The sequence below is a fragment of the Sinohyriopsis cumingii genome, unplaced genomic scaffold (genome assembly GCF_028554795.1).
Source record: "Sinohyriopsis cumingii isolate HCF-2022 unplaced genomic scaffold, ASM2855479v2 utg000881l, whole genome shotgun sequence".
Taxonomy (NCBI): domain Eukaryota; kingdom Metazoa; phylum Mollusca; class Bivalvia; order Unionida; family Unionidae; genus Sinohyriopsis; species Sinohyriopsis cumingii.
Genome location: NW_028315939.1, coordinates 1331714 through 1357446, shown reverse-complemented (window position 1 = coordinate 1357446; position 25733 = coordinate 1331714). Strand labels below are relative to the sequence as shown.

Below are 25733 nucleotides of genomic sequence, written 5' to 3'. Positions count from 1 at the left end.
TTACAGCCCACTTGATGCTGTTGGGGATTCCCTCCCCATGGTTCATTGACCTATTTGACCTGTTAGTAGATGAGCTCAGGATATTACCGCAGAGGAGGGACTCACTACCCAGACTTTCCATCCTTGACATTTGGCTCATCTCAAGCGATCAGTCCGTCAGGACCCAATATTTGAGCAAGGTGTCAGCTGCATTGTCCAGGCTAGAAGGCAATCATCCTCCAGGGTTTACATCGGCCAATAAATCAGCACAACAACTCTGATGATATTGACTGTGGTCGATATCACCTATGCATTAAAGCCTGCAAAAATCTGCAGCCATTTTTGTCTGCACACATCGATGTCCATTTTATACTTACCAGTATTTCTTGCAGCTTTTGAGCTACCATTAGTTGAAGAGTTCTTTTGTTGATATGTGCATAAAATTTCTGGATCAGCTCCAATGTTTGGTGACTTGTAAATCCACGTGGAATAACACAACCCTCTGTCATGTGGCCATTTTGAATTTCATGCTAGATATGCCAATTACCAAAAACTGGTAAGTGTCTAAACTGTATGCAGGATTGTTCCAGAAAGATTTACATACAACAAAATTGCACATTTGAATAAACAGGTGACATCACTCAGATTTTGTCCATCAGTATCAACATTGATTTGAGAGTTTGATTTATTGGACTAGGGTTTACAGTGCAAAGTCTAATTCACATGTTGAATCAAATTTCTTGAGTTGAAAGTTTCATTTTATATTTTGAGTTTTTGTAGTTTTTTCTGTTGAGTTACAAAGCAGTGTTGAAAAGTTCCATTTCATATTTTGAATTTGTTGATTTGATCTGTTGAACTAAACAGCAATTGTTGAAAGATCCGTTTCCTATGTATCCCCATAAGAATGCATGCCTTTGTTTTATGTTTACTCCAGTATTTATTCTTGCACCTTCAATGTATCCCTAGGGGTGCAGGACTGAGAGTCATATTGCCTCCGTGTCAGAACTGGTGGTCAGATTCAGTAGAAAATTAACTTTGGTGTCAAAACTGGGGGACATATTGATAATATTCATATCACTACTCCTGATGATTGGATGAGCATATCTACATGGGTTTTCATTAAAAGACTTTTTATGACTTTTAGTTGGTTCTGATTAATATTGGTTCCAATCTTACATGCAGTATGGCCACCATGGCAGCCATTTTTGAAAATTTTACTGCAACTACTCCTGAACAGAATATCTTTGCGACATGGGGTTTTCACCAAAATATTGTCATAATGTCCAGTTGGTCTTCAGTGAAAATAGTGCTGTCTGACATCTATATATGACTGACAAACTATGGCCATCTTGAAAATCTTGTTCTGCTTCTCATCCTAAATGGCTGGTTATATCATTATGGGGTTTTCACTAAACCGATTATGTCTAGTTGGTCCTTAATCAAATTGGTACCAATCTGATGTCCAATATGGCAGCAACAGCAGCAGTCTTGAAAATCTTATTGCCTCTCCATTTGAATGGAAAGTCAAATTGTGTTTGCACCAAAAGACTTCTAGTTGGTCCTAAATGAAAATGGTGCTGATCTGTGGTCCATTTGGGCTGCAAGAGTGGCCATATTGAAAATCTTATTATTTTTACTCCTTCAGAATCGAAAGCCATACTGATGTGGTGTCATCACCAGAAGATTTTTTTATGGTGTCTAGTTCCAAATGAAAATGGTGCTGTTCTGGTTTCCAATATGGCTGCCACAGTGGCAGGCCTGTAAATTTTGTTATCATATCAGCATGGGGTTTTCACTAAAAGACTTATTAGAATGTTTGTTTTGATCCTAAACTAAAATGGTGTTGATCTGATGTCTGATTGCTATCTTGAAAATCTTGTTTTCCCAACTCTTAAATAGAAAATCATTTTGAAATGTGGTTTTCATCAACAGTTCTTATGGTGTCAGGCTGGTTCTAAATTAAAAAAACTAACCTTCAATATGGCCACCACCATGGATGACAATGTTAGCATGTGGTTTTCAGCATTGGACTTATGATACTTAGTTGGTCCTAAATGAATATGGTGCAAATTGTACTTATGACTGCCATTTTTATTATATTGAAAACTTTGTTGCCACTACTCCTGAATGGATTTAATTAGCACATGGGTTTTTCACAAAAAAGACATAATGATGTCTGCTTTGTCCTAGTTGAAAACTGTGCCAGATCTTGCAACCAATATGTTCACCACAGCTGCTAATTAGAAAATCTTGTTAATGTTGAAAAATATCAGAAGTGGTTTCAGCACTCAGTAGTTGAAAGGAAGAAATGGTCTCATCTTGAATTCTTTGAAATTCTTTCCATCCAGTACAACATTAGTCTCTTTGAGGGACTATTGTTCACATTGTGCCAGGAGTTTTTCCCAACAATTTGCCCTTTTTTAAGTTGCAAAATGACCTTTACATTTCTCACAGTGATTTAACTTCTTTTTTTTATGATTGCAAGCAGCAGTGTACCTATGGCCAAGTCTTGCACTATTCATTGTGTAGCAGATACCACTGATGAGCTCATGGTAATGCATAAGGGAGGTCTTTGTTAATTGGAACTGACTGTTGTTGGTAGTGTGTACACTAAATGGCCAACATTCTGACATGCAGCAGCTTAGATATGATTATGGGGATTCTATTTCCAAATGTGAATTGTGAATTGTCTTTGCAGGTAATGAACTAGATATAAAACATTGGATTTACAAGTCAGCTACTCCCTTACAGATTTACTGCAGCAAGAAGAAGAAGAAAACAACAACAGTTCATTATAAAATAAAGTGCCCTTTTTGGAGGATAATTAACATGCCCATATTAGATCCTAGGGGAAATACTTTTGAGGCAAACACGATTTTCTCTGCTAGAGTTGTGCAAGAAAGTATATTTTCTGCAAGAATTACAGAATATTATCCCTTTTTTTTAAACAGTGTTACACTACAATCAATACACAGCCAGAGAACTTAGTCTTTTAAAGAACACAAAATTATTTGTAAATTTTGCTTGAAGATTTACAGCTGATGTTACTAATTAAGTGTGGTTCAATTTTGTTAATTTGGAATATCAGAATTGCTGGAATACATACAGTTCTTGTTTTATCTTCATATTTATGGACAAAAAGAGAATAAAAATGTCCTTGAACAACACATGTAGTCAAATGCATGAGCGACAGACATCAACAAAAACAATATGATTCAGCGTGTGAGATTAGTGTTCTTGATATATGGAACATTCAACCACTGCTGTTTTAATTCAACAGATAAAATCCAAATCATCTCATTAGCAGGGGCATTGTATCATTTGGACGTGTTTCTAGATTCACTCAGATTTATCTAGTACAAAAAATATTTTCTTTCTCAAAATACCAATCAGTTTAATTTTTAAGGTTGTATTAAGTTATCTTTGTACCAGATGCTCCATTATTCTGGTGTTCTGTATTGGAGAATTAGATGTTGATTAAGATAAGGATCAAGTGATGAAACAGAAATATTACTGTTGTTGTTCGTCGAGTCAACGAGGACCACTGTAGTCATCCGAGGGTTGGAGGGGCTGGTTCTGTTCTGTGTGTGTGCAGGTGGCTTATGAGGCCAGTCCTTGCACGGAATGTTCATTTGCATAAGGGACAAGGGATGAGTGGAACGTCTTCAAGAGGGTTGATGGCACGTGCTTTTCTTGCTTGCCTCTTCAGCTCAGCAGCTGCTGTCCTGCTAGATTTGCACAACATGGAGCCTTTGTGCATGGAGGAATGCTAAGTGACTCGATTACTTGCTGTTTGCTCTCAGGGTTTATGTTGAACGCTTTCAATGCAGCTTTCAGATTGTCTTTGAAGTGTTTCTTCTGACCTCCGTGGGATTGCTGTCCTTGCTGTAGCTCGCCATAGAAGAGTCTTTTAGGCAGCCGGTGGTCTGGCATGCGTACATGTCCCGCCCAGCATAGCTGGGACTATATCAGGATGGTGTGGATGCTGGATAGACCTGTTTGGGGGAGTGCCTCAGTGTCTGGAACCTAGTCCTGCCACTTGATGTTGAGGATTTTCCTGAGACTTGTGGTGTGAAAGTGGTTCAGCTTCCTGGCATAGCATTGGTACACCGTCCATGTTTCGCATGCGTGGAGCACAACTGCCCTGTAGACCTTTAGGTTGGTCTGGATGCTGATGACTCTTCTATTCCAGATGTTAGCATACAGTTTGCTGAAAGTTGTTCTGTGACAGTGTGCTGCCAAGGTAGCAGAAGCGGTTTACTACGTTAAGTTTTGGGCAGTTGATGGTGATATTGGGCTCAGCATAGGGCGTTCCATGGGCCAGCTGATGCAGGACATCAGTCTTCTTGGTACTGATGGTGAGACCGAAGCATGTACAGGAGCTGGTAAACTTGTCAACGCTGCGTTGCAGGTCTGCTTCTGAGCCAGAGTTGAGGGTGCAGTCATCAGCAAATAAGAATTCTCTGATGGTGTCTGTCATAACCTTGGTGTTTGCTTGAAGCCTCTGGGGTTGAACAGTTCTCCATCTGTACAGTACCTCATGCTGACTCCAGCATCTCCATCTCTGAAAGCATTAGTCAGCATGGCAGAGAACAATAGACTGAACAGTGTTGGTGCCAGAACACAACCCTGCTTGATGCCATTGGTTACTTGGAATGGCTCAGATGTCTCTCCATTCATGTTTTCCCTAAGTAAACATGGTTTCCTCTGGACCCATTTGCTCTTAGTTTTGGGTTTTGGGGCTGAGATCAAGGGTCTTTGTATTGGAAAATGTAGCAAGAAATTGGGAAAATTTGTAGTCCCTTTGACCTGATTCCTCAATGGGATGTGTAGAAACAAAATTGACTAATTGATGCAGGATTTATGCATATGTGGACAACCCTGGTTTGTATGTCAAAAAATGCAGGATTGTTGCCCAAGTGCACTGGAGAGATTTCATGCAGTTATGTTACTTACACAAGTACTGGGCAGAACTGGATAAATTAGGTGTACAAAAGATGTGATTTTTTTTTAAAAAACACTTTACTGTCAGTGGGGAAGAAGGTGCTAGGGTCAGCAATTAAAAACAGGGACTGTCGGCTGGCCAAAAACATTTTTTTTTATGGGGTCTAAGATAATGTAAATATACAAAAATTGTCAATAATGGTTTTCTGTGCATACCTTTCAGAACAGTCTCTGAAGTGGATTCAAAATACACTTGGTATCACCTTTTGTACCAAAACTCTACTAAAAAAATTTGCATCTTCAACTGTGGAAAGGGTGGATATACCCAAAGTCATTAAAGTATAAAACAAAAGTTGTCATGTGCTCAGAATAAAATAAAATTGCATGTAAAATTCTTCATGTAAATTAAATAAATTTTGACTGATATTTTCCTTATTTTTCATCAAGCTTCAATATTTTCCATGTTATTACTAAGAGATTTCTTGTGTTTTGCATAGTAGAGAATAAAAGTATGCAATATTACTGGTGTATGGGTTACCCCTATATTTTTACTGGTCGTACATGCGGTTTACCTCAGAATTTTTTCACTGTAACAGTACTTCATTAGTTGCCATGAGTAAAGAATGATCAGAAATTCCTGAGTTATCTTGTCACAGATTTAATATTATACCTTGTTTTCATTTTTCATCACAAAATTGAATTTTTTTTTAGTTGTTTGTACAAAACAATTGAATTTGTCACAAATTAATTTTGAATATTATAGATATATTTATGCTCCTTTAATCACCTGTTTGGTATGTGTCATGTATGCCAATTGGTAGCCAAACGTAATTTTGTGTAACTTTTAGACAAATTTCTGATTAAAAAGAAGAAAACAAAATTTTCATTTTTTTTTTTTTTTACTAGTGTATGAGATGTTTTTATTTATCTCAAGTACATGTATTCCTTTATAGGAGAGGATATCATTACATAAGTTTTTGAGTCCACTTTATATTTTCTTGTTTGTTGACTAAGCATGTTTGAAGTTCACTGGCCCTCTCATAAATATTTTGCCTGGGTATTGGCATTCCACTCAAAAGTTTCCATGTCTGTTATATCAGTAATGTATTTAGTAAACTGTAGATTTGAGTGTGAACATTTTCAGTTTTCATCAACAAGCTTTTTAATGTCAGCACAATGTCTTTCACAGTGCGTCTGCTACATTGAAAGCTTACTCATCCAATTTTATTTCAGATTTATAGATTACAGCTTATTCAGCCATCAACAAACACAATAGCAAAGTCATTTTGTTATAATGATGATTTGACCATTCAGTTTGTGTGGTGGGGATGGCAGCTGTGATTTGCTTTAGAGTTGAGATGTTTTCATTTATCTCAAGATAATTATTTGTAGTCATTTTCAGATAATATGGTGGATATAACATGGTTTTATTTGTTGCTAAAAATCAGAGCAAGATATTTTTCCAGCTATAGATAGACAGAAATTTAAAAAAGATATGTATCAGGTATAGAACATGAAATTGTCCCTAATATAAATGCAGGACTGAAAAGGTTTGTGTGTGTGTGAGTGTGATTTGGACTTTTTAATGTAGCTTTAACAATTTTTCAGTCATATCGCTACAATGTCTACATTGTGGCAGTTTATAGTGACTTCTAGCACTGGGGCATCATGCAGCAGACATGTAGCATGGGGCATCATACCGCAGACATGTAGCATGATGTCCCACCCAGTCACATTATCCTGACACTAGGCCGACCAGTCTTAACACTAACTTCTTAATGCTGGGCGCCAAGCGAGGCAGCTGTTAGTACCATTTTTGTAAGTCTTTGGTATGACTTGGCTGGGGATTGAACCCACGACCTGTTGCATGCGAGGCAGACATTCTAACCACTAGGCCACCGGAGCGGTTGAAAAGGTTTTGTTTTCAGAAGTAGATTTTAAAACTAACATGTACGGTAGGTGCCAGAAATTGCACCAATACCCAGATTTATAGACAGCAGTGACTGAGACACAGTTACTTTTTCACAGAGTTTGCTGGTGAATGTTCTTTGGATTAGATTATTATAAACAGTGTATCCCCCAGGGGTGTAAAACTGAGGGTACAGAAAACTCTTTGATGTCAAAACTGGGGGTCAAATAAAAAATGTGGGGGTCAAAAATGTACTGACACATTTTCATACGACTCATACATTTTTAACTTGAAATAGGATATTGCAACTTGCACTACTCTCTCTCTCTCTTTCTCTGAACATACAAATACACCAACATGCACAATTAACAAACAAATGCATTGTCCATTCAAAGAATAATTTTATTAGTTCATTTTTCTTTTAAAATCGTACTTTTAACAGTCTCCTCAACAATATTATAGCCCAACACATTACATATAAGCCAATACAAAAAGCCAAATAAATCTTTTTAACCAAATGGGAGTTAATTTACTGCCTTTCATCAATGTGTGCTATCATAGGTTTCATTGTACTTCGTCGTAGAACACATTTATCCAAATATCAAGGAGGATACTGATTCATCTTCTTTCTAATAAGTTACACTTGAACTTTCAGATCTTTCTTTTATTGCAGTAAAAGTTAAAAACCAACTAAATCTGCAATGACCCGCTGACTTTGTAATCCAAATAACGCATTTGTCTCTGCAAGTTTACTGATTTCTTTGTTGTGAAATAATGTCTTAGGTTATAATGTGTTCTCCAGATATCTTATGGCGAACGAGGGGTTATTTTTAAAAATTCTAAAATCCTGTCACGAAAGAATTATTCACTTTTGCAGTCTTTGCAATCACGCGATCAGATGTCACACCGGTAATCATAATGAATATTTCAGTCAAGGGAATAATTTTCTCCATTTCTCATTAAAGTTAGATCCACAGTTACTCTTTTGTGTTCTGCTTCTTTCACTTTCTTTGCTAATGCTTTTAGTGCATGACATTTTAATCTGGCAGTTACTTTCTAGTGCAACGAGCCTTGATGTTAAATATCTAGAACAGCTTGCTGAGCTCGATGGAAATTGCGAGAAGCTCACGAGATTAGAGGAAGCTACTCCATCATAACATTGCCTATGCTAGTCTGGTTCATTGTTTTATATGTTCTCTGCGTTGCACTTTGCTATACGAATAGAGGAGCGCAAGGCAGGGAGCAAACAAAGCGGGGAACCAGTCAATGCCTATACGCGAAGTATATACGATGCCATCCATCATCTAATGCATTGGGTATTAAATAAATCATGATCATATGAAAATCCTTTGCATCAAAAAAACGCATGGTAACAAAATGTGTGCGTCAATTTTCTGCAGTGTGCGTCCCTGATGCACAAATGTGCATAAAGGGAAACACTGTTATAAAATTGAATTTTTAGTGTAGAACTCAGAACACTAATTATTGAGCAGGGTTCGAGTCTCAAAGTGACAAAACATAGGGTACCATTTTTAATACTTTAAAATCAGGCCATTGACTGTAATATTAGTGTCGAATATTTCTGTTTATAATTTTCTAATACTTTTGGTTGTTTATTTAACTTCTATGTAGATTCTCTCTATGTACTTGATGGGCTTTTTTCTTTCTGGCCAGCCGAAAGTATGGAGTACCTAACTGGTTGCAAGACTGTTGATTAAGGTAGCATTTACTGGAACTAAACTTTAGCAACCTTAATGTTTAAAAAAATGAATGAAGAGCTCTAGTTTAATTGTTCACAATGTTTGCACTAATTAAAGCCAAAAATTGTGTCTGTTGTATACTGGGCCATATGTGTACAGAGATTTTTTTCTACAATGTTAACATTGATGACTTTGAGAAATGAAATAGTGGTGTGAGCCCATAAGTATCAAGGCATTAACTTCACAGAAGGTTTTAGTCATTAAGTGTAGCTAGGAGGCCTGACCTTGAGCTGAATTGAGGAGAATACAAACTCAATATAATGTTTACCAGAAGAGAACTACCTGCTTGCTTTTCCCATGAACCAACTTGGTCCAACAATATAATTAGGTTTTGAGGGAAAATGGGGGGAAGATTGCCCTTTAAAGGAAAGCAAGGGGCAAACATGTAGTGGTCAGCTGTTAAATGTTACAGATATAAAGGAGGGATAGACAAGTGCCAAGTGCCCCCCCCCTCTCATATCCTTGCCCTTATGTGCAGGCACCCATGATGAAACAGTATCAAAAATGTACATGATGACAGTAGTAAATTCATTACAGGTTGTATTGTGTTCAGGAAATGTTTTCATATAGTTATTTTTTTAATTTATTTTTTTACACATTGGAAATATGCCAACATCATGATGTATTGACAGCAAGCTGAAGCCATTAGGTACAGGGTTAGAGTTCTGTGTAAGGATAATCAAGCCCTTTGTTGTTTGTTATTTGCCCAAAGATAAAACAGTCCTAGGTTCAAATGTTTGCACATCAAGGTTAACGTGTATCTTTTGTTTTGTGATATTAGGAATGCTAGTGATTTTCTTGAAAACAGGTCATTCAGAAATGTGTGGGTTATATGCATGCAGTCTTTTTAATTTAATCTTTCTCTGTTGGTGACAGATTTAGTGATTAATTCACATGGTATGCTTCAGGCCATTGTGATTGAATTTGTGTATGATTTACACATTTATTTGGTCAAAAACACAAGCCATCACTTTATATAGTTACTCTAGTTCAATTCATAATACTGAAAACATCATCAAATTGATGTAAATTCAGTTAATACACAGTTTACAATAAGAAAGCCTCAAAAATATTTCATATCCTTATACACTGTATTTTGCTATCATTAGTGGTGTATTTAGGACCACTCTGGAGGCCTAAATGGTTAGAGCATCCGCCTCGGATGCAGGAGGTCGAGACTTATAAAATGGTAGATGCAGCTGACTCACTTGGTGCTCAGCATTATGAGGTTAGTGTAAGGACTGGTTGGTCTGGTGTCAGGATATTGTCTCTGAGTGAGACATGATGCTACATATCTGCGGCATGATGCCCCTGTGATAGACATCACTATAAACTGCCACGCTGCAGACATTGTAGCGATTGACTGTTTTTTTTTTTTTTAAAGCTGTGTTAAAAATCCAAACACACACACACACACACAATAGGATTGTCAAATTAAAGCCAGATAATATTCAAGGCATAGGAAATGTTGAGTTTTTCTAACTTAATTGTGTACAGACAGATATATATCAATTTCACATTATGAAATATAAAATTTCAATTTATAGTGCATCCACATTATCCAGAATATGGGTGGTAATTATATGGTATCTAGTAGAAAATGGTGCTGATTTGATGTCCAATATGGCTGCCCCATCAGCAATCTGGAAAATCTTGTTATTGCTACTCCTGAATGGAAAGTCATATCTAGCAAGTATTGTTTTCACTACACCTCTGAAATGGATGGTTGTATCATCAGTTCACCAATAGACTTCATATGATACCTAGTTTGTTCAAAATGAAAATGTTGACAGTTGTTATCCAATATGGCTGCCAAAACGAGGTGGAGAAACTTATCCCTAGCTGGGAGGAGGTATATGACTCAAAGTAAGGAGGTTCCACCTTGGCCTGTTCTATGCCAAATTCTTGAGAATATACAAAGACTGCCCAGACATCGCTGTTACAGTGAAGATTTGGGGTAAGAGGGACAGCTACCCATAACACCTTATACAGATTGTCCTTAGTGGCACATCAGCAGGTGGGTGAGCCCCCAACCCTCCTTTTTCAATCTTACTTCATAAGATGATGATGTCAGCCCATGGATTGCAACATCAGCCTCTCTCTCATGGGGCCAGGACCCTGAAGTCCATCTCTGCATGTTGGGGAAGGACCAATCATAGGGATTTAGCATGATTTTAGGACAGGTGGGATGTTCTAATCCAATCCCCTTACAACATAATTTGGCATCTGTATTCCGATTTCCAAACCTAAGTGGGATTAAACAGCAGCTTGAGAAAGATGAGGGGGTCTTGATCTAATCCATATTCCAGTACGAATGTATATTCCAACCACCAGTTACTAATACACATCGATTTGTGAGCAGTAACAGGTGCCTGGTAACAAGACGACTTCAGTGCCTCTTATACATAGGGAGACCCTTCCTCAGATCTTTCAGACTTGTATAATTGTATCACAGCTTGCTGTTTTGCAGATGGCTTGATCCTCTCAAGCATTCTGCTTAAGGGACAGAAAGAGTGCTGATCTTCCCTTATGTTCGGGGGGAGCACTCTCAGCCCCATGTGACCTGAGAGGGTGCTGTTCCTTCCTCATAAGGGATCACAGCTCACACACAGCCTTACAGGATTAAAGGTGCTGCTCCACTATTATTGGAGGGTGTGGCTCACTCTCCACCCTCTTATATACTCTTTGGAGAGTTCCCGTGAGCCAAGGAGACTTTTCCAGTCCTATGCTGAGACCCGAAAACTCCACATTACAAAAACCTGATGATTCAGAGGAAAGAATAGAAAAGCCTTTTCTTCCTGCCTTTTGTAAATTCTCTTTACAGTGAGGTCACAGACCTTGTCTGACCAGAGTCTGCAAAATGACAACCATTTGTCCTTTTGCAATTTGTACAAGCATGGCATATGGGATGGGTATCCCACACTGCCACACTCTCTGCTTTAGCATTGCAAAAGAAAAATGGTTAAAAAACAAAAATGAGAACTTCAGTGAAGTATTAGGTAAGAGTATTTGCAAAGACTATACAACTGCAGTATAAACAGCAAGATCTTACCTGTTCTCTGGTGTTGTCTCTTGTAAATTAAAGTAGACTCAGGAAGAGCTTTAACTGACATTTGTGCTAAATAAATTTATTGAAAACCACAATTTCAGTTAGGAAAAAGATTGTGCAGATCTTACATTTTAGTATGTTCTAATATAATGACTAAAGACATCATATCCATAATTAAACAATTCCGTACTTGTTAGAGTGTATGAGGATTTTTCATAGATTCCTGCAATAAAATGCTGTCCAGTTCAGAGTGATTTCTGATTGCAGGGTTTGTCCCAGTAGTGATATCAAGAACACAGCATGCACTATGCAGCTGGAACACCCCTTGCAGTCCAACATGTTTTTGTTGCAGATTGTACATCTTCGTTAGCCAAGGTTCTGATAACCCTATCTACACCTTGGCGGACTGAACAGCTATATTTATGCTTTGTCCTAGTGACATCTATTGAATTTTATGTGTTGCATCCCTTAGCATGTAATGTCACCTAACCGATAATATGGTGCATTGTACATTGGCCAAAAACAGTGGTGGCAATTGACCTAAAAAGGATACTTTGTAAGTTTAACATCGGAAGTATAATTATGTACCAGAGGGAAGCCATTACAGGTCTATTTGAGTGAGAGATATTTGTGCAAACACAGATTGGCACTGGAAAAGTGCTTATTTATCAGTCCATTCACGTTGTGTTCTCCCATGTCTCGATTACATAGGAACATTGTTCAAATTTGAACAACTTAATTTTGATTGGATGCGGTGGCTTGCTGTCACATCCAATGAAATTCACAGATGCAAAGCACAGAAATATCTGCTTGATGTGTAGATCGGGTTATCGGAACCTTGGCTAGCAAAGATACAGATTGTAAGAAACTTGGTTTTGTCCTTCCAAGCTATTAATTTGACAGTAGACTGTATAGCTGATATCCGGTATATTGGTGTTTATTAATGACTATTAGCTGATGTACATGTAGCTCATGGAAAAATGCCAGTGTTAGATTCGTTACAGGTACCACCCACTTGAGTTCGTAAACTTATTATTTCCTTCTTATGATTAAGGTTTATTATACTTTGCATTTGTAGTCATATTTTGTGAAAAGATGTAGAATCATAAGTCATGGTACAGTATGTAGTTATTCTATGAGCTCTGAGACCCTGCCCCACAATACTGTATCCCTGATAAAACATTATTGTTTGCCCTTGGCTCTGGGCATTTGATTTGTTGAACTTTGTACATTACTAACATACATGGATGTCAAAAATTGATCATCTACCAAACATAAATTCAATGTATGAGATGTCACCTTTGTTATTTCTGCTTTGTCCTTATATGCTGACTGGTTCTTCTTTCTTTTATTAGACTGGTCTCCCCATAAAGACACTGGAAATAGTAGATTACAGCCTGTAACCAGTCAACTTGCTGATATAACTCTGACATCTCGTATGTTAGATTTTCATGGCAGTGTGACTAAAACTTTAGCGAAGCCTACGACAGTCACATTGGGAACACCGATTGGTAAGCTTAAATTCTATTCTCTTTATTTTCTGTCAGATCAAATAATTTTTATTAGGCTTCCTAGGATTGAGTCACTGTGCCATGTTGGACATATATGTGTTGAGAAAACGTCCTCTCTCCCAGTCCCTAGAGATTGGAGGGATGCAAGTTGAAACAATGCAGACTTACATGCTGGACCATACTGCGTCATTTATATCAGCGATGGAGCAAGGTCAAAGATTGCCTTTGACACCAGTGACATCACACACCTTTGGCACACCAAAATTAAACAAAAACTCCTATCCATCAATGAGCCATACTGCATCATGAATAAGTAATGTTTGTTGTCCAGAAAGCAGGGATGCAAGACTGAGAATCCAAAATCCCCTTTGTGTCAGAACTGGGGGTCTGATTGAGTAAATAAAAAAATCAATTATGGGGGTCAAAACTGGAGGTCAAATAAAAAATATGGGATTCTCTGATGTACAAAGGGGATGGTGAAGGGAAACACTGAAAGCTCATATATCGCAATTTTTGTATTAATTGGACTTGACTTTTAAACAATGTAGGAACAATTGTGTGACATTCACCAAATCTATATTAACTATAACTGATGTGTTTCAGTGTACATCTTTCCTGAATAAAAAGCAATATTTAATTGTCAAGGGCCATAACTCTATCCAAATGGAATTGACTTGTCAGAACTTGTAGAAGGCACATCTAGTTCTAGGACAGTGTACACACCAGTTTGGATCATAATATGTCTAGTGGTTTTTGAGCTGTGTTGGTTAAAAGTATCTGTTATACAGGAGTTTAAAATTGACAGAAAAAGGGCAAAAACTCCATCAAAAGCTTTAAAAGATATCTATATATAATAGGCAGTTCACTTAACAAATGACATCCAATTATGTGTGAAGGATGCATTGCTTTGTTGGCAGGGGTAGAAATATATTAAACTTGTTCCAGGTAAATTATTGCAGTTGTCCAAGATTATTGTAATCAAAATTATTAACAAACTGAATCAGATGCATAGTTAGTCCAAATTGCATACAATACTTGTTACTCACCATCAGTCCTGATATAATGAAAAGTGTCACACAAGTTTACATGCAGATTTAATCTATCTGAGATCAGTAACTAAGAAATAATTGAACGATTTCATTACTTGAAAAGTATCTTGTTCTTAGTCATCTCACTAGTAATTGGCTATCATTGATGAGAAACTTTTCAATATTTTATTTTTATCTGAGTTTATTTCATTAGGGTTCACAATGCCCTTTATCATACACTATAGATCCTGTTTCAAAACAGTTAGGGAATTGTAAGCTTTCCATTTGGGATTTATGTTTACCCTATAAGTCAGTATAGTGTAAAACAACAATTGTGTTTAGTTTAATTGTTAACTTTTCCATATTCCTTAAGCTAAAGCCAACTGTTTCATGCCTTACAGCAAGTTTCATTCTTAAACAAACCATTGAGAAAGCATAGTATTAGCTTACGGATATATAGTGTGCGAAGATGATAGAAATCTCCCAGTAGATTTGTGTATTGACAGAAGACAAATTATCACAAGTCTTGTTTCTTACCGGTTCTCCCTGAGGGGCTGGTAAAATGGACTGTGATTACTTAATCAGAAAATGAGCAACTGCCATTTTAAGATTCTTGTGGCAATAATCCAACACTTAACTACAAAATGATATGGGGATAGTTCAACTCTTGAAGTGTAATTCAGGCACCCGCTGTTGGGACAAGATAAAGATCAAATCTTTGGCACTGCAAAATGTAAAAGAAAATTCAATTATAATATTAGCAATAATAATTTTTATTAAAATTGGGCCATTCACAATTTATTTTTAAAAAAGGTTGCCTGGCAAGCTTTTTAGTTACTGTTTGCTTCTGGGAAATGGATTTTTTTATATCCCAGCATGGTTATAAGTAGTGTGAATTTAATGGACTGACAGGCAGTCAGATGGACAAAGAGAAAAGATGGTTATTGTGGGGCTTCCACATCTCAGTGCAAGTCCCTACATATTCGATATTCACGTTTGGAAGAAATACCCAGACCTTCAGTACCCTCCTCCCAATACAAGGGTTGGCTTTTTATTATTTAGCTTTTTATTTTTTATATTAATAGTTTAAAATCAAACTGATTGACACATATTGAAATTTCGAAGTACATCGCCTGTACTCGTGTAAGATTACTTATCACTGAATAACAACAGAATTAAATAAAGTTTAGATTAAAGCTGTCACTTTTTTGCCGATTATGCTGATACTGCATATAGCTGATTATTAAAATTGCCAATACCAATTAAGAGACCGATTATTTCATTATTATTTGTTTTATAACAATGACTGGTTCAGAAACATAAATCTATTAGTGTAATACAAGCAGGCATTTTGTGGTGGGAGTTATAACAAAGTTGTTTATGCGGCAAACAGAAACTAGATAAGAAGTACATTGCTATTTATAGAAAACAAGGATCACACAAACATAAAACTTGAAAATTTTTAAAACTGACAGTGATAAAACTTATGGTTTGCCAATTCAAGATATAGATGAATGAAAATGTATTAAACGACTATTTTAACTTATATTCAGTGATGCAGGTCGCCATTACTAGATTTCAATAAATAACTAAAATTTTAATAACGATAGCCCAGTAATAATTAAAATTAATAATATGCATACTTTAAGACTAAAGTTAGATGCCACTGTATGCTGGCTGCAGCTAATACTGAAAGCCTAGCTGATGAAGGTTGTATTTAAGCAACATTAACATTTCTCCCTTCTTGCCAAGTAATGATCCACGACAGTCTGAAAAAATATGGCCTGCGCCATTAAATAGCTGCTCGTTCGGAACGCTTTAAGGTGGTGCAGACAAATAGCATCTAGCTAATTTAGCCAAGTAGGGGAACTGAAACCTGTAAGCGTTCCACCAGCTGTATATGTCTTCTACTTGTGGCAACAGATGGCTGGCCAGATACAATTCAGGCATTGTGTCGATGGCATCATCCATGTGGGTTGTTTTGTTGACGGTATGGACATGTTCATCACAGGCCACAGAAACACATAAAACAAATCCCAGAGACACAGTGTTGATGGTCCAGTGGCATTTGTTTAAGTTTCAGTTTTTCTTATTTTTTTCTTTGGGGGTTCCTCCTGCTTGTCAGCTGACGCAACTATGATGCATTCTGCTCTAAGCCATTCTTTGGATCTGGTCACAAGTAATTCCTCGCTGAATAGACGATGTTTGAATTGTGGATCCAAGATGGTGACCAAGACAAGCTTCTTGTTGCTGGCAACGTCAGCAAAGCGTGTGTTTAGTGATGTCAACATATCACAGCGCATTGTCTGAATACCTTGACTTGCTTCATGCTCTCAAGCCAGCAACATTCGAAGCATTTTCAGCATAGGAAGAATGACAGATACTGATGCTTGGCTATTACTTACTTCCTTGTTAATGTCCACAAATGGGCCTAATTTGTCCACAATATTTTTAATCAAGACCCACTGTTGGGCTGTTAGGCTAGACAGGTCATAGAGAATAGCGTATGCCCCCAAGACTTGTTTTTGTTCATATAACGAAACCAACATATCGTATATAGAATTCCCGTGTGTCTGGACATCCTGGATGAGATTCTGATGGGCAATACCAAATTTTTTTTGCTGCTCTTTGAGCTGATGTTGTACCAGGATGAAGTGCTGAACTTGCTGACTATGGATCGCAAGATTGACAAAATATCTTTGACAGCTCGTTGCAACAGAATGCCATCACTGACAACAAGCTGCAGCGCGTGTGCAAAACAGCTGATGCTGTCAATTTCATCCAGACGCATTGCTTTCAGTGTGTTCGCACCTCTAACGCATAAGAACCTGGATATGAGTTTTGGGAATGCTGTATTCCTCGCATAATTTGTCCAGTATGCTTGCCAAATATTACCCTGTACGTGATTCATCGAGAGGCGTTGCTGCTAAAATCACCTGTTTCTGCTGAAAGTCTTCCGTCAGTCAGTGTGCCATAAGAGTCAACAAGGCTATGCCAATGGATGTCTGACCATGCATCAGAGGTCAAACTAAGATTGGGCAGAAACTAAATCATGCACCTTGCTTTGTATCACTTTATGCATGTCAAGTATCAAAGATGTGGAAAAGTACTTCCGACTTGGAATTTTATAGCGCGATTCTGCCTTGGCCATCAGACATATAAAAAAGACATCTTCAACAACGGAAAATGGTTGCACATCTACTACCATGAAATCTGCGATAGCTAGTTCCAACTAATAGCTCTCGGGTTGACAAATGCACATGGCTGCTTCCGGTTCAGCATTGTGTCAATAGGCAGAGTATGAGGAGTTGCTGCAGCTGCTGAGGTTAACTGTGCAGCATCCTTTTTTTTTTTATCTGCCAGAAACAGGCAATGTTTGACGATGTGCTTGCAGCGCAAGTGCTGGACAAGATTTGATATATAGATTTTAGAATCATTTCCACCTCTGGAAATGCATGTTTTGCAAATTGTGCAATTTGCTTTGGACCCATCGACTGCATGTACTTTGAAGTAATTCCAGACTAAACTTGAGTGTTTTGAGTTCAACATTATGCATAGGTTTGGTAGTATATTTAATAGTGTACAATCGCTAGTCAATATTAATAATCCAAATGATTTGTGCTCTTGAAACAATGTTTTAAATCAAGTAAGTTACTACTGAGTTGTCCGCGTGGCTGGATGGATGCATGCACCATGCTGTGAGTCACATGCTGAAGCAGGTCAGCAGCTGGGGTATCCAGGGGTAAAGTCACTGTATTTGTATGTCAGCATTCAGCTGCTTCAGTGTGCGACCGCTATTCATTGATTAGCAGCATTGCAGGACTGGTTAAAGAACAGATTGACTATAATTATTTATAGTTTCGTAAATGTGAAATGAGCACAGATATTTAGAATATTTGTTATGACCTGATACAATATACTGATTCTTTAGTAGGCATAATACTGAAAAAAGTAATTAGTTATATGACTTGCATTACACTTGGATGCCTTAAACATAATACTTAGATTTTGTTTAACTTGACATTATAGTACAAAGAGTGTAATATAAAACAAATATGCGCAGGTTTTTAGGAAAATGATGTTATTGTGGTCATGTTTCAAACTATTAATTAATGTCATTTAAGATAGTGTTGTTCATGACTGAAAAATATCAGAAATGTGTGCAAAAAGATTGTGCAGTGTTTTATGTTGGGTACCAAGAGCAGTGGACACTGGTGCCTCAAATCAGGGTGAAACACAAACTCACATGGACAAAGAAAAATATTAAGACAGATACTTGTAATTAAAGTTTTGCCAAGCACACAAGTTTCCCCCTCACGACTTTGCATTATTAAATATCTGGGTTACCCAATGTTGAACATGGAGCAGAGTTCACAGATTGACTACAGTCTTTAATCCTGTCCCCCAAGCAAAGTGCCTTTAATTTCTAAACATATGCATTTGGTACACATTAGTTGATAAAATATTGAAGAAATAAAGGGAAAAAAAGACTGCTAACATCCCAATAGGTGTATATGAGAGGACTACACCTTTACACCCTCCCCAACCCCCAAACCCACACAGCTAATAACTATACAGTGTTTTCACCTAGACTGGTTTTATTTCTTATCTCGGAGTAAAAGATGAATCACAAATTGTGCTTGAAGCACATCATTCTTCCTAAATTTAGATACATTCATTATAGTATTTGAAAACAGAAAATAAAATGTTTGTCTTTGAAATGTATTTAAATTTCCTGATTAAACATTTGTGTGAACCATGTTAATGGTCAACATAGGCAATTTAATTTTAAAAATCCTTTTTACTTGAATGTTCATTTTGATAATGAATATCAGACATGCTTATGACCTTGACCTTTACCTCAAAATCAAATATCTAGCCGTTTATATTGTATTTATCTTATGAGTCTGGGTTCTTCCTCCACCAGATATACAGGTTGCCATGTATAGCCTATCATGTGCTGAAAAATAGTGTTAAATCCCCAAAACAACAAATTGTAACATCAGTGATCATGAACCTTACATATTAGCTTGTTGACATTCTGAGTAACATGGTCATGTGATTCTTCATTCAGATCTGACTGGATGACAGGGTTATCTAGATTCCATATTAATAAGATATATAATTGATTAAAGTTATCAAAGCTAATAAAGGCTTTTTTTAAATTTTCAAATGGATGACAATAATTTTCACATTCTAATTCAACATTAAGGTGAAACAGATGAATGTTTTTGCTAACATTTTGAACTGCTGAGTGGAATTTTTCACTGCCTTCGCGGTTCCAATATCTTTTGACATTCACTATGACATCATTATGGTCAGTCATTTAAGACCTATTTGCCAAATTGTGTTGTTTTAATAGAAGTTACACATTATCCATCACTATTGCCCTGCTTACTGCTTGTCGGGGACACTAAATCCTCTTTTCCAAGCTCATATTTCCAGCTTTACATTATGTGGGACATTCAAGAAATCTGGAACAGAGAGAACAAGTCAGACCACTATGTCATTGGTTCATGAGAGATTCTCAACACTTTTTCCTTGAATGTTTTTTTTAATGCTAAGATGTTCAGTATGTTCTTGGAAATTGCCTTTGTTTAAATACATTTTTCGGCACATTTGACAAAATATTTTTGAATAAGTATCAGTTAGGTAGTGCTGATTTAATTGTTGCATCATGATCAGATAATTTAAATGCACTGCTCTGTATTTACATAAGCAGTGCAATTTTGATTGTTATATATATTGCACTACATCAGAATGAAATATTTGCCTATTTTTTGTTGAAGCAAGTATCAGCTTTGGCAGTACATATGTCTTTTTTCAGGAATGTCACAAAATATGAGGAAATGTGAACACAAGAAAGTCACATGAGGTTTTCGTGCCAAGTTTATTACCTATAAAGTGTATACAGATGCATGGTTGCTGTTCTGTTTTCTATGGCCTGACGATGTTTGGAATCTGGCCAAGAGACAGCACACACACAAACAGTGTTTCCCTTTACGCACAGTTGTGCGTCAGGGACGCATGCTTGAGATAAATGACGCACACATTTTGTTGCCATGCATTTTTTTGATGCAAAGGATTTTCATAATATGATCATGATTTATTTAATAGCCAATGCATTGAACGATGGATGGCATCGTATATACTTCGAGTATAGGCATTGACTGGTTCCCCGCTTTGTTTGCTCCCTGCCTTGCTCTCCTCTATTTGTATAGCAAAGTGCAACGCAGGGAACATATAAAACAGTGAACCAGACTAGCTTAGGCAATGTTTTGACTGAGGAGCTTCCCCTAATATCGCGAGCTTCTCCATCGAGCTCAGCAAGCTGTCATCTAGATGTTCAACCTCAAGGCTTGTTGCACTAGAAAGTGATCTCCAGATTAAAACGTCATGCACTAAAAAGCATTAGCGAAGAAAGTGAAAGAAGCAGAACACAAAAGAGTCGCTGTGGATATGATTTTAATGAAAAATGGAGAAAATAATTCGCTTGAATGGAATACGGCACATTTATTATGATTACCGGTGTGATTTCTGATCGTGCGATTGCAAAGACTGCAAAAGTGAATAATCCTTTCGTGACAGGATTTTAGAATTTTTAAAAATCTGCCCTCGTTCGCCATATCTGGAGAACACGTTATAACCTAAGACATTATTTTACAACAAAGAAATCAGTAAACTTGCAGAGACAAATGTGTTATTTGGATTACAAAGTCAGCGGGTCATTGCAGATTTTGTTGGTTTTTAACTTTTGCTGCAATAAAAGAAAGATCTTAAAGTTCAAGTGTAACTTATTAGAAAGAGGATGAAGCATTATCCTCCTTGATATTTGGATAAATGTGTTCTAGGATGAAGTACAATGAAACCTATGGTAGTACACATTTTACGAAAGGCAGTAAATTAACTCCCATTTGGTTAAAAAGGTTTATTTGGCTTTTTGTATTGGCTTATATGTAATGTGTTGGGCAATAATATTGCTTGAGGAGACGACTTTAAAAGAAATATGAACTAATAAAATTATTCTTTGAATGGATAATGCATTTGTTTGTTAATTGTGCATGTTGGTGTATTTGTATGTTTAAACAAAGAGAGAGAAAGCGAGAGAGAGAGAGAGTATGTTGTGCAAGTTGCAATATCCTATTTCAAGCTGAAAAAGTAATAGTCGTATGAAAATTTGTCAGTACATTTTTGACCCCCACATTTTTTATTTGACCCCCAGTTTTGACACCAAGGGGTTTTTTGTACCCTCAAGTTTACACCCCTGGGGGACACACTGCACACAAAGGAGAAAGAAAAGCACCCTTCCTTCCCCCTACACTTTTCAATCCCTGGAGAGTATGGTAGCCTTATCTTCTTGATCTTATGAGTGTATAAAATCTTTTTTCTATAGAGGAGTACTTCTCTTTTGGGACAGTTTACTTCCTAGTCCTTCAGGACTAAGAATTTTAACACCTCATTCCCTGGAGAGTATGGGACCGGTCACTCCTTAATCCTAGGTGCGTATGGGATCTGTCTTGTGAAATGTAGAGATGTAATGCTGCACAAGAGTTGCTGAACTCTATCAAGTTAGGTATTCCTCAACCTCAGGAGGGTATGGGGTCTGTCTCTTGTGAAGTAAAGAGACATAAATCTCCTGAAGAGTTGCAGAACTCAATGTTGGGAGTGTTTGGGAACTTTCTTTTGGAGAGTAGAGATAGGTAATGTCCTTGAAGAGTCATAGCACTCTTTTCAGTTTTGATGACTGGGTGAAGGCAACAGAGATTAAGCCGCACATCGCTGAGAAGGGAAAGCAGCAATAGCACCTTTTATTACATACCCATTTAATCTTAAATGTTTGATGAATACAGCTGTTCAATCGGTATTTGTGAATCACACACCCATATTCTAACTACTTAGGTGCCTTCTTTCATATCTGTGCATAGATATTTTTAGATGCAGTGAATCAAACTTTTATAAATCCCAGTATGTGTTGAATTTTATTGATACAGTTAAGCTAAAAATATTTAGATAGCACATAGTTGGGTGTATGTAAAAATACAAAACTGCATTTGTGTTTTGCAGTGAGCCGGGGCAAAGAACTTGTTTGATATGACTTATCAATACATCTCAGCCTGATGGTGGTGATGTATCCCTATACCACATCAGACTTGTTCTTTCCACCAGCTCAGAACAAAAGATGTATGCAGTTTTATATATGGATCATCTCATGGAGGCTTATCCATCAGATCATTGTTACTTTCCAGTCACATGAGGTGCTGTTCAGTAATCACAAGTCTTCAAGTACTGGCCCTCCCAACCTTGGTCATCATTCTACCAATGAATCCTGTTGGGGATAGGGTGTCAGTTTACATGGTCATCCGTACTTTCCTTGCATTCAACTAAGGGGGATTGGGCAGACTCTACCTCACTCACCTCCATTTCCTATGTTTCCTTTCAACCCATACCAGATGTGTATATGCGTGTGTGTGTGTGTGTGTGTGTGTTTCTTTTTTACTTTCTCTGTAGATTATATTTATTATCCCTAGATTATCTGATAACCAGAAATGTTTGATTGTAAGGTGATCCTGGGATGGTTCCCCGACCCAGTGGTCAACCTATTACGGGGTTAATAAAAAAAAAAAAAAAAAAAAAAAAAAAAAAAAATACCAGATGTTGGGGCATCCGTTCTACTGAAGCAGATCTTCCTTCCCATTAATAGCACATGGATAACCATGCCTTGGCCTCAAAGCAGTTTAGATGTAGTAGGTGGCAGACCAACATCTTCTGATCCTGTGGAGCCAAACAAAAATGGAGGGGGAGAAGGCTGCTCCCACCAGACATTTGAGGAGGGACAAGAAGTGTTCCCATCCCCCTAAAATGGCAGTGAGTAAGGGCACTTTTGCCACTCCCCCTAACTAGTTGTGTGACATGGATACCTCAATCAGAGAGATGAAAGCTGTTTCCCATAGTTCTAAAAAGCCTGCTACTAGGGGCACTCCACATTAGGAGGAGTTGGATGAGGATACCCCTACTTTCCAAGCTCCCTCTCATTACAGAGATGGTCGGGAAGTCCCATTTCCTTTCAGGAGTGGGAGAAGGACAATGACATCGTTTCAGTTTTTGGTTTCATGAGGTACCAACTGAAATGGTCATCCCTTATCTTCAGGTTCTCTTCTTCCTCCCACCTGTTGGTTCCGGCAGAGGAAGAGGAAGAGATCTGGTCTTTTTTTAAGATGGAAAACGAAGTTTACCACCTTTACCTCCACACCATTGTGCCATGCCTTCATGCGTGGAGGACAAGAAAAATCTCTTCAACGTAGAGAGGCTTTTTTGGGCTGCACCAAGACCAGATCTCCATTTTTTTAAACTCCCTCAAGCAGCCATGGTAAGGTGTTGAATCTGCATCCATTGTAAGGTGTTTGATCTGCATATATTTTCTTCATGAGATTAGGTGTGCCTTATTAGCAGAAGATGCATATATTTTGCCAGAAAAGAATAATTTTTAGAATGAAATAAATAATCAAATGGATTTTCGTCTAATTTAATCTTAGTATTGTGATATCAAAGTACATGAAGTATATACATGTACTGATACTATGTCATGTAAAAGCTTTCATACATTTTTCATAACTGTACCCTAACATCATCATGTAGGCACCTTTACTATCCTTAAACTGTTAATTGTTGCTCAGAAATTTAATAAATGTTATTAAAGTAGTGGCAACAAAGTTTCTTCATTCCAAATTGTTGAGTAATTTTTTCCTTAGCTGTCATCACAAAAACTTGCAGAATTTTTTTCAATTGTTATGGCGTTTTTCTTTGGCTGATAGACACTAACTTGAGTCAAGAAAAGTGCACATCAGGTTGAATCATTATCAGTGCAATGGTCATTAAAAACTATTTGCTGATATGCATTACTTCATTGTGACATCATTGCATTATACTGAATCTGATTTCATCTGGACCTTACCTCTTCATTGACCTTGTCCAAATATGTCACATCTCTTTCTCTGGATATTCTTTGGCATTTATATAATGATCTTCCAAAGAATACTGATTGATGAGGAGTGATCACTGTTTAAAAAGGATGAATAATGATATCCTCAAAAATAACACCCATTGCCAAAATCTAAAATAGTCAATTCTGAACACCTATATGAACTGTATGACTGGTACCTAGGAGTATACCATTGAACACAGTAATGAATGATATTGCCTAATTATGTTAACTAAGGTACATGGTCTTTGTTATATCTACATTACTGGTAAATATCACATAAATTTAAGTTTTTTGAAGAAAAGATATTTGCATTCCAAAAGAAGTGGAGTTTGACAGTATGATGGTCAATGCTAGTTGTCACAAGTTTTCATTTCTTATTTATTTTTCTCACTGTAACACATTAATGCCTGGAGGTTTTTGTCGTTTTTGTCTGAAATTCAAGTAGGAAACACATTTTGAAAGCCAATCATGAATACATACTGAAATATCAGCTTCCAGGTGATCTTCCAATAACATAATGCCTAGTTGTGTTAGAAACATCGTTTTTCATTGGCTGTTTGGCTCGTGCATGAGCAGAAGGGTAAAAGGTGGAGTTCTTTTTTTTCTTTGCTTAATGTACCCATTATTTTCGTAGATGAGACCACTCTTTATTCCAAATGCCCATCTTATCCTACTTTTTGCAAAGGTTCATCTGTCTGTTTGCAGTTCATACCAGTCTGGCTTAGATCTGAGACCAAAAAGTCTAAAATCTGGACACAGAATCAGATTCCAACCATTTTGGGTAGAAAAAAATCTGGTCCAAAAAATTATGTTTTTCCCTCTGTATTTTGTAGTGCAGCTAGAAATTCCAGATTATTTGGTATCATTGTAGAGCTACATCTGTCAGCATTTCTATAATACCACCCACTTTAGTCTATCATACATGACCTTAATGCTACAGAACTTGGCAGTAGGCTACTACCTCCTGCCACGTAAAATTGTCACCAGGGGTTGATGTTTTAAAAGTCAACATTGTAGGAAATAAAATGTCCTGATTGCAGGCAAGTAATGACAACTTTCATTGGCTAGAAATGTTATTTCATTAGTGATTAACATGATGGTAACAAGCAGATGTAATGTAATGAACCAGGTACTCAAGTACATTGTGTAATGGTGACTTGGTACAAATACTGGATGTGTTTCATCTTGTAGTACAAAATATTGAACTTGTGACATTTGCCACTTATTAAAATATCATGTTTTCTACACTACGATGAAATATATCTTTTATTAACATAGAGAGGGAAAATGCCCTCTTTTTAACACAAGGTTAACTAAACATGAAGGACAATTTATTGCACTCAGGTATCTTTGTAGAATATGTCTATCAGTGAGCATTGTCAAGAGAAATCTGTACCTGTCAAAGGTACAAAAGGACCTGAAAGTTGACTCTCTTTCAAAACACGTATATGGAGTGAAGCATACAAGTATTTTGTGTGTTTTGCCCCATTGCAAGTGTCATTGGGACTTCAGTTAACATTGTCTATATTTCAGAAAGACTGTGATGTTTTTGTCTCATCTCCTTGTAATGT

General features: G+C 37.1%; 1 protein-coding gene across 3 annotated transcripts in view; it reads left to right on the top strand.

Moving 5' to 3' along the window:
• The window catches only part of LOC149773129 (calcium homeostasis endoplasmic reticulum protein-like), a 174502-nt gene that overhangs the window by 23504 nt on the left and 125265 nt on the right, over window positions 1-25733 (top strand). For 2 of the 3 annotated variants that reach the window (XM_089946783.1, XM_089946782.1), the window contains exon 3: window positions 12997-13152. The exons of the other annotated variant lie outside the window; for it this stretch is intronic. In XM_089946783.1, the coding sequence (XP_089802909.1) occupies window positions 12997-13152 (156 nt within the window). The remainder of the gene's footprint in view (window positions 1-12996; window positions 13153-25733) is intronic. 3 annotated transcript variants of the gene reach the window in all.